Below are 10448 nucleotides of genomic sequence, written 5' to 3'. Positions count from 1 at the left end.
GGATGCTGGTGCCAAACAACTGACAGACAACTGCGTTTTCAAAGTTGAGTTGGGTTGTGTCCCACAATACCAATTTACAACTTACAACTCAACTCTTTGCAAAGTTGTGAATCATAATAGGGCCCTAAATTATATACATATATTTATGGGCCCGTTCGAGGTACGTAATAAAAGCGGCAGTACTGCAGCACTGATGAAAATTTGCAATACTGTTGCGACCTGCCAACTAATAAAACGGGAAATTCACAACGAACGTGATACTTTAATCATCGCTCGCTGAAGCGAACCGACCAAATTTTCAGTTTGTCGAATCAAAATTTTAGGCGATGCCATGCGATTTTCGATACGACTCGACCCTCGAAAAATGATTCGCACTCGACATGACACTCGCAATGAGGCTGATTATTTTGTCACAAAAAAAAATCTGAAAATGTTCCAGCTTTCTTTAATAAGTAAACTTTTGGACGCAATTTACGTCTACGGGATGTTGCAAATTCTCTTTTAGCGCGTTATGAAAGTTTCTTCAAAATATTATTTAAAGGGTTGAAATATATTGTAAAAAAATGCTCGCTAAATTCTACTGTTGGTAAGCCCGACACCATCTGAGAATATAAATCGCACCATATGTACATTAGACCGTATTTTATAGCTTATGCTAAGTGCAGATATCTAGGTCCGTTGGTGTTGCAAGAGCATAGCAGTTCGCCAGAGTTTTGGCGACTGCCGCTGAGTTTAGGATTGCGACTAGAACGTCAAACATATAAATAAATCTTTCAAACCACCCCACTGTGATCTGGAAGGTAGATCTGGTGCGAATTTATTCAAAAATAGACTGGTCGCATAGCTGATTTTGTTTATGCTTATCTTATAGCTAAAAGAATGCACTACACGAATCAACAAATATTTGAAACAATCNTTGTCACAAAAAAAAATCTGAAAATGTTCCAGCTTTCTTTAATAAGTAAACTTTTGGACGCAATTTACGTCTACGGGATGTTGCAAATTCTCTTTTAGCGCGTTATGAAAGTTTCTTCAAAATATTATTTAAAGGGTTGAAATATATTGTAAAAAAATGCTCGCTAAATTCTACTGTTGGTAAGCCCGACACCATCTGAGAATATAAATCGCACCATATGTACATTAGACCGTATTTTATAGCTTATGCTAAGTGCAGATATCTAGGTCCGTTGGTGTTGCAAGAGCATAGCAGTTCGCCAGAGTTTTGGCGACTGGCGCTGAGTTTAGGATTGCGACTAGAACGTCAAACATATAAATAAATCTTTCAAACCACCCCACTGTGATCTGGAAGGTAGATCTGGTGCGAATTTATTCAAAAATAGACTGGTCGCATAGCTGATTTTGTTTATGCCTATCTTATAGCTAAAAGAATGCACTACACGAATCAACAAATATTTGAAACAATACATATTTTTGTTAATGAAAACCCCACTCGAAATGAATCTACCCGCAAAAACAGTAGTTGCGTTCCAGATGCTTCACGATATTCACGAAATTCACGATTTGCAGGAACAGCTGTTTTCTCCATTAATAAACCTTATGGGAGGTGGTCACCTGGAACGACTTCCTGTAAAAACCTGCAAATCGTGAAGCATCTGGAACGCAACTAGTGTACCTAGCAGTTATATGTCTCGTGAAAATATTCGTAAAATACTGGTATTTTCAATAGAAAAGTGTGGAGTTTTTGTGTGTACCAAGGTGTATTTAACAAGTTGGTGTTAGTCGTATATAAGTAAAAAATTACTCTAACAAATTATACCCAGATATCCACACTGTCATTGGTAAAAGTTACAACAAACACATCATTTTGACGTAATGCTCTCTACGGCCAGAAACTCAGCTGTCGCCCCAACACCACTTTGTTAAATACACCTTGATGTGTACGTTATGGAAAAAGTATCCCAAAGTTAGTTTTTATAATTTTTTGTAATTATTAATAAATAGTTTTGTTAACACGACTTGGTTTATGAAACAATCCTTTTAAAAGTACTTTTGCGAACATTTTTAAGGTTTTAAAAAATTGCAGGTGTTTGCAGGTCTTGGTAATGATTTCAAAAATAGTTTAACTATTTACATAGCTTGACGTTTCAATATAAATAAAGTCCTTCAGCGATAGCCTATAATTTTAATGCATTTATTTCAATGTGTCCCCGTGCAATTACTCATATGGAGCTTTTTGATGAGTGGTTGAAGTTCAAAGTTTTGAAACCTAATTAAATACTTGCTACTATCTTCCGGCCCTGTTATATCCGTTATATCGGTCAAAAAATAAAATTATAAAACACAAAATTAATCTCGAATTTGAAGCTGTAAATATGCTAAAACCGCCTGTTGAGCAATTGTCAGTTGATATCCCATCGGATTTTAATGACGACTAATATTTTTGAGTTTTTCGACATTTTATTTAGACATTTAGAGTAACATGTATATACTATATAGTCATTGAGTATTACTCAAGTATCATATGCTTAATATCACTTGTTATTTCTAAATTAAGAACTCGAATTTTTGCTAAAAGAAAAACTGAGTTTCAACGCAATAAATAATACTGAGTGTTATGTGAAACTAACTTCACAGTTTTTATGTGGGTATTAAGTGGAAAATGCAAAAATGCGCTTAATTCTTGCAAGTTCATTTATGTTAAACAAGACATCAAAATACATTCATATAGAGAATGTATTCTTCTGGAAAAAACTATGAAAATGGATACTGCGACATAACTTCAAAATGTTTCTGAAAATATGTCTGGAAAGGAGGTATTGGTTTAAATGTACCCTTTCGTAAGCATATCATAGTGTTCGAATGTGAGAATAATCGGTTACAATTCGTAGGAGATACCTATTTGTTCGTGCTAAATGTGAGCTCTGAACCACTGTGCGCCTGATAAAATTGTACCAGGTGAAGTAAAATTTTCTATTGATTTGACACTAATTAAATTTTTTTTTAGCCGAATGACAGAAAATAAAGCGAGAAAGCTGTTTTATGACTTCACCTGTTTATTGCGCCATGTTCAATCCGCATTAAAAAAAATTATTAGTATACTTTTTGAAATTATAGTCAGCTACAAAGAGAGCCAAATGTTGTTATCCCTGAATATGCCTTGGACTCGACTGTCATGGGACGCGTACAGTTCGTCATTCTATCTTCTTCCGGACCACCATCACTCGGACGAACAAGCCATAGCCTTGCGTATAATGTTTTCTTAAGCCACCATCTCATTCGACAGCGTCCACGTCCACGCGCCAAATAAAAGAGCGGGCATGAGAAGAAATTTTTAGAATATAGGCCCTTATTATGAGTTGCATTCGATTTTCGATCTTCGCTGGCTATCGAAGATCGAAAGTGAAATTCTTATCATGAGCTGTGCAAGCGTGTCGAAATTTTGGTTGAGCATCGAATTTTCTGTCGAACAGACATTTGCTTTCGTTGGTATATCGAAGTGTTAGAAAATTATGAAAAATTTAGGATTTTGCATTTGTTTTCTTACTCTTTGGCGGCTGGACGCTAATTTTAAAAAATTGTTTATTGATTTCATGCCGTTTTAACGTCGTGAATACTAAACACAAGCTCGAAAGGCTGATTTTACTTATGAAAGAAAATCCCAATACTCTGTTGGCACAATCTCTGAGAACAAAATTATATAGCTGTTTATCGTTTTAATATATTTTAAATAGATTTGAATCACAAAATTTCTTAAATATACTGTATGTCAAAATATATTCGAAAGACTACATTAAACTCTCTTAAACATTTTCTGCTCCTGGCAAGTTTTCTAAGCTCTCACCCTCTGACGAATCGTTGAACCAAAACTCCGTTGTACTAATTTTTACCACGTTTTCATAAACTCGATTTCTTTTTTATTTCATTTTAATTTGCACAAATTTACAGTAGGTTTGTTCGTCGAAAATCCAGCAAGAATTATCCAACACTCAAAATATCAGAGAGTAAGAAAAAATTCTCTCAAATTCTCTCTCATGTTGAGAAACGTGCAAATTTCTGCACGAACGCAAATTTGCAGGAATTTGCAAGTTTCGCTGCCAGCTGGCGTCCACGGTTGCATTTCAAACATAAAAAATTTTTATAGAATTTTTAAAATTCTTTCGGATGGCCAAAAACAGGATATACATGTATATTTCTTGTTGTTCTGACTTTCTTTGACATACATTTCAATTTCTTCATCGTACTAGCTGTCGGGTTTCTTAAATCGACTCTGGTTGCAATTGCATTCCGATTGCGAATACCATTTTTTTCAGCCGAATTAAGTTCAAATCATTGGAATTAACTAAATTAATTATATCAACAATTATTTACTTCCTTTTTTCATAGAAAAATCGCTCGTGTTTATAAATTTTTAAATTTAACGAACTAATTTATTCAAATTATTGTAGACAAAAATGCAACCATGCGCCACAACCACATGTTTTTCGTGTTTGCAAATTCTTGCTGGCAAAATTTTTTCCAGCAAGAATTTGCAACTTCTCTCCAGAAGAACTGTCACTTTCCTCTCACAATTTTTGAGTGTTGGATAATTTTTTGGTCTGCACGAACGCGATTTGGGCAAAAATCGTGATAATTCGTACAAATTCGTACAAATTCGTACAAATTTTTTGCTCGACGAACAAACCTAGTAATTGCGGCTATGTGCCCGCAGTACTAGAAATACTCCGAAAAAACGAGTATACGCTTACCTGCTTGTAGCTGTTTTTGATCGCAGGCGAATCTGATGAGTGTGCTTTGATTTCGATGTAAAAAATAATTATAAACCAAGGCGAATTAATATAAGGTGATAGCAGGAGTACAAAAACAAAAATTTACATGTATTTTGTTTTTGCTTTGGCGGCATAAACTGTCAAAATCTGTAAGAGTGTGTGTAGAAATTCAAACAAAATTTTTCAATTTGATATCAGAAGCCGTGCGGCGAAACACATACACAAAATCAGCTGAGCTAGTAACACCACCTTATATAAATTCGCCTTGTTATAAACCAACTAAATACATACATACATACATATGTATGCACATACCACTTACACTAGATAGATTCTACTATTTAATTTGATCGCTTGCAATTGGAATTCGACAATTAACAAAGGTAAAAGTATGGAGGTAGACAGCGTCCATTGTACATAAGAAAATGTATTCAATCCACCGATACATTCACCAATGACTACATAAGTCATATGCGACAGGCGAGGCCATCACTTCCTTATATTGGTAATTATTTAGAGTATACATTTTTTTTTTTTTAATATGAGAGTAGTCCTGGTAACTTTTCGTCATACCGACTGCTGGACATCATTGCCACAAAACAATTATAGTTATATTGAAATTATTTATTGTATATACGAGCTTTCATTGGATATCACCCATCGAAACTTTGGAACAGTGCATTGGGTCAAGTTAATACGCTGAACGAAAAAACAGTTCGCATCTCTGGTAATTTCATGGTTTGTACAAAATATGTGTCCACTCACCACTTCGCATTAATTTTTATTACAAAAACCCAATAAAAACGTTTCTGACCATTTTTCATAACATAACAGGAGCATCGGGCAGTTAACTAATCGAGTCCTCAACTTCTATACATTGCATCTAGACCTAACGGCAGTATTATATACAAATTGCATACGATTCCATACCGCCAAAAGCAGATTTAAATCGTATATAAAAACAGCTATGTGCTTTAAAGCGTCGCAAATGTTGATCACGTCGTAATTGGTTCAAAAAATTTTTTTTTTTTTATAAATCAATAACATATTTTTAATATATATATATTTTTTTTAATACGACATTTCCAAAATATTGCCTATTGGCACTAGTAATCAGTTTTTTGCTCTCCTGAAAAGTTATTAAAAAACACATATTTGTTTTTGTTGGCGCAGCGACGATATGTACATTTGTATAAGCACACTATTTAGTTTGCTCCAGTTGTAAACAAAGCTTCTCACACAAAATTGATTTTAAGTGCTAATGAAGTGCACTAAAATTTTAAATTTTATTTTGTGGCGGCATGTTTGCTTTAGTGATGCCCTGAACTTTGTGACCTTGTTAGAATAGCGAGGGGGGTTAAGCAAAAAAATAAAAATCATAAAACAATGATTAAATGCTGATTTAAATTATTTTACTTAAGCGTGCCTACAAATATGCAATCTGAAAGATTTATCTTCAGTTTCACCAATCAATTTTCCGAACAAAATTGTGTCCTTTTAAATTTTAACAGGCTGATAAATTTAAAATTGATTGGTGCAACAGGGCATTAGAGAATGTAGCAACGGCTTGATAACTTACGTTTCGCAAATGGTCATTCGATTCAAAAAACTTTTATTGAACATGTACTTTTCGACTTTGGACATTTAATTGCAATATATTGATAAAGTACATAATATAACAAAATATAAAAATGTTTAACAATAAAAGCCTTCATAATGGAATTGAAAAAATAATGTTGCACAACACTTTGAATTCTATACCATCCTTCTACACCGGCCGCTTACTCAGTCACGCTTACTTTGGCGCCATAACTCGCACCATACCGGGCAAGATTTCCGCCTGCAGTGGACCAAATTCAATACGTTCACCATCCACAGTAAGGATGCCCTCATTGTCATAGGGTTCTATGCGAAAAGCCGTCACTGGCACCATTTTTATAAATTGATTATTAGTCGCAGGCACATGCGTGCCAGAACTCATGCCCATCATGAAGTTCAATAACTGCGAACGACTTATGCCGGTACGTATGATGACCACATAAATGATGCCGTCATTGAATTTTGCCTGTGGCACAAAAAAACAATCACTACCCAAATGTGTTTGATAAGCTGCCTGTACCATGACGAATTCACCTTCCTCCACAATCCAGTCGTCGGGTACGGGCTCCTCAAGCGTTGGCGCATTACCTGTTGGACCACAAAAATTTACACTCAAATTGCTGAGATGTAGGCGCCGCGATTCGCTGTCGCTATCACCTTCTACGCTCTGATAAATACTTTCCGAGACGGAATGGTAAGTACTGCGACAGGAGCCAGGTGAAAACCAACTGTCGCAACGTGAATGCAGTGATTGATTCAGCGAGTTTTGTAGTGAAATTACATCATAATATTTGCTTGCTTCAATGCATTCATTGGATTGAAAACAACCCCTGTTCAGTTTATCCAAACAGGTATTGCAACTTCTACTATGCTTCAATGGCAGTGGATCTGCCGCCGATAGCGATATTATATCGCTTTCCATGTAAAAATTATCCTTTGGAAGATATGACACTTTGCCCCGATATGTACGTAAACTTATAAGGCGATGTAAGGTCCAAATTGTAAATCTTTGATAGCCAAGCGAACGTAGGCGTTCGCTTTCGATATCAATATCTGAGATGAGTCCCCAACCAACGGAAAGGAAGGAATACAGTATCTGATAGAGAAGAAATAAATTGGTCCTTTAAAGTAAATTCATATAAAACTTAAGTATGTACATCTGTATATGTATTTATGCGGGAAAATTACTTGATTTTGTTGCTGTATTCGCACAACATCCATGGGAATGGATTTGCCGCTCAGCGTTGTCAGTGTAGCGCCCAAGATTGGCTTTGGCTCATATGGTTCTCTAGAATTAAACGTATAAGTAAATTTTGAGTTTTGAAAGTGAAATGAATTTATTGATACATATGTTAGTAAATAAGAATAAAATCTAATTAAAAATTCAATTTTATTAAAATCATTTATTTTTGGAAAACATTTTAGTTTTTTCGCAATATTTTTTCATTTGAAATTAATAAATGGTATCTATTACAAAAGGCAATTCGGATTTTGATGCGGCAAATGTTAAAGCTGTTTTTGATACAGTTTTTTTGGGCTCATTACGAATCCGTAAGTATAAAGTTTCCATTGGCTCCAGATTTTGAGAAAAAACGAGGTCAAAGTGTCAAAAAATCGGGTTTTTTGCAAAATTTGAAAATTCATCACTTATTTTGTTCGTCCAACAATAAAAAAATGGATAATTAAAAGAAAAGTGTCAAAATCTGTTTTGGCTGTTCAATAAATGACTATTTGCCGTATCCTGAGTTTTGCCCAAAAAAAATGTCATCCGAAAATTTTTATTCCGCCCATAATACCTAAATACATGAAAACCAAAAGTGAAAATTGAACCGGTTCGGGGAAAATTAAATTCTAGATAAGGCAGTATAAAGACTGGTTTTTTATTATGTCATTTATTGACACCAAAATTTTGCGACATATTTTGACACAACTTTATCTCCTTTATCCATACCTTTGCCGATGATAATATGGGCCCAAAAACTGATAGATAGTCGATTTCGAAGTGCATGTACACGACTAAAGACCTATGCTGATCCAATTCAATCGATAAACCGCTTTTTGATTTCATTTGACAATGTATTTTTACTTATTTGACGACAAATGCCACTGAATTTGACATAGTGAAAACCAGCCTGAAGTGACCTTAAGATCAAGGTGCAGGGATTATAGTCGAAAGTTCAAGCCTTAATTTAAGCCTAAATCATCTTTTACTTAAGTGCGGTAGGTACTGTAACTTCGCCGATATTAGTTTTCCCCGTTCAATAAATGACTATTACCTTGTTTGTTCCTACGAAAAAACCGCATTAACAAAAAGCCGATTTGATTCAACACATATTTCTTTCTAATGTTTCCTCAGTCTTTAAGGCGCACTTGATTAAACCGTATTAAAAAGTAAACAACCTCCGTTAGTTTTATTCGCCAATTTACTACGCTTTCTACTACGGTTTTCTAAAGTTTTTTTGAAAAAAGAGCACAAGGCAATCCAGGTTTGCAACAGAAATATATGCCCGTTCCATTATTTCTTGAGAAAAGAGTGAGGCAACAGGCTGTGAGGTATCAAAAATGTCAAAATTCCTTGGACACACACGCGAAATAATAGCAATTTTTTCTTGCCCGTTTTCTTGAGAGCTGCATACAGGGCTTAACAGCGCTTTATGTGCCTATATAAACAAGGTATATAACGGGTCTATTCTGCGCTGGTAATACAAATTTGTTTACCGGTATATAAAGCTCCTCTCAATTTTAAAACTCTTTTCGCATTCTTGTACTCTTGTAACCATTAAATTTCGATGGCATCTCATAAGCTGGTAATAAAGTATTGCCCCGTGAAATGTGCAATGCCAGAAATTCCACAATTTTTCATAACTGAATTGTTGAATATTTTAACTGCATTGCCAGCATATCTAGAATCGCGTTAACAAGAACTGGCAAGATTTTTTGGTAATACAATTTTCCGGTTACAAAATCTTTGGTAACGTGCAGAATAGACCTGTAATAAGTGACTACCGTTGAATTTGCAGGGGTAGTAGTCGAGGGTTTTAGAATTAATTTAATTTTTACTGAATTTTTTGAACGAATTCAAAAAAGGAATTTGCAGGGGTAGTAGTCGAGGGTTTTAGCATTAATTTAATTTTTACTGGATTTTTTGAACGAATGCAAAAAAGGAGGAAGTTATAAATTCGTCGTAAAAAATTACGTTCGTTACCGCATTACTTTGGACCACGTTAACCCATTTCGGCAATTATTTTTTTATCGGAAGGGTGGTACTGGTTTTTGTTTTTTGCGGCCTTATAACAAATATTTTCAGCAATTTTATTGAGCTTGAGGCCGTTCTTCTGCCAAAATGTAAATTATTGTTGTTTTCCACATAAAAGTTCTTTAAAAACGGCTTCAAGCCCACTAAAATTGTTGGAAAGGTGGTACCACAAGGGTGGTATCATACTACTTAAAGGGCCCATAGATGATACCAGCATGCTGGCGCCATCAAGTGTTGGTGCCAGCCGATTGACCGTGTATGTTCTTGTTGTGTGATTGTACCAGCTGCTGGTGCGAAATTAAAAACGATTTGATATTTTTATGATTGTGCCAGCATGCAGCAGCAGGATTACATGCCCCTCAGTAATTACAGCTATTACCTTACCATTTAGTATACTTTTAGGCCCACTGCTTTTCATTTAGAGAATTTTGGCGACGAAAATTTAGCGCAGCGATTGTGAGAATTCCAATACTGGTTTCGCGAATAGTAAAATTGGCTCAATTTTTTAAGTAAAAAGTATTTTGGCTTAAATTTCTGTTCACAATGTTGCAGTTGTGAATTAAACAAACCTATGTTTATCAAAATGGTAGACAAATTATAAAATGTTTGCCCTATTCCTTTCCATCTTTTCCGGACATCATTTGTAAAGAAATAAATATTGTACCAGCATGCTGATATGTTATATTGCTTCAAACTTGGTGGTACAATCACTTGACGGTGCCAGCAAGCTGGTGTCATGTATATCCCCTTTTAGGTTTTGACCCGATCATTGGATAATGAAAAAATTAACGGTACTCCTTTGCTTTTTTGCTTAAAAATTACTTGTTTAAATATAGTTCATACTATAACAAAAACTATATACATAC

General features: G+C 34.9%; 1 protein-coding gene across 1 annotated transcript in view; it reads right to left on the bottom strand.

Annotated features, from left to right (window-relative positions):
* Positions 1-6351: 6351 nt before the first annotated feature.
* The window catches only part of LOC108364304 (sphingosine kinase 2-like), a 10915-nt gene continuing 6818 nt past the window's right edge, over positions 6352-10448 (bottom strand). The window contains exons 2-3 of the mRNA XM_017617928.1: positions 7515-7657; positions 6352-7422 (exon numbers count right to left, since the gene is read on the bottom strand). Coding sequence (XP_017473417.1) covers positions 6523-7422; positions 7515-7657 — 1043 coding nt within the window. The 3' untranslated portion in view covers positions 6352-6522. The remainder of the gene's footprint in view (positions 7423-7514; positions 7658-10448) is intronic.

The sequence above is a fragment of the Rhagoletis zephyria genome, unplaced genomic scaffold (genome assembly GCF_001687245.7).
Source record: "Rhagoletis zephyria isolate East Lansing unplaced genomic scaffold, Rhagoletis_zephyria_1.1 Rzeph_scaffold_01521, whole genome shotgun sequence".
Taxonomy (NCBI): domain Eukaryota; kingdom Metazoa; phylum Arthropoda; class Insecta; order Diptera; family Tephritidae; genus Rhagoletis; species Rhagoletis zephyria.
This window is presented reverse-complemented; position numbering and strand designations above follow the sequence as displayed.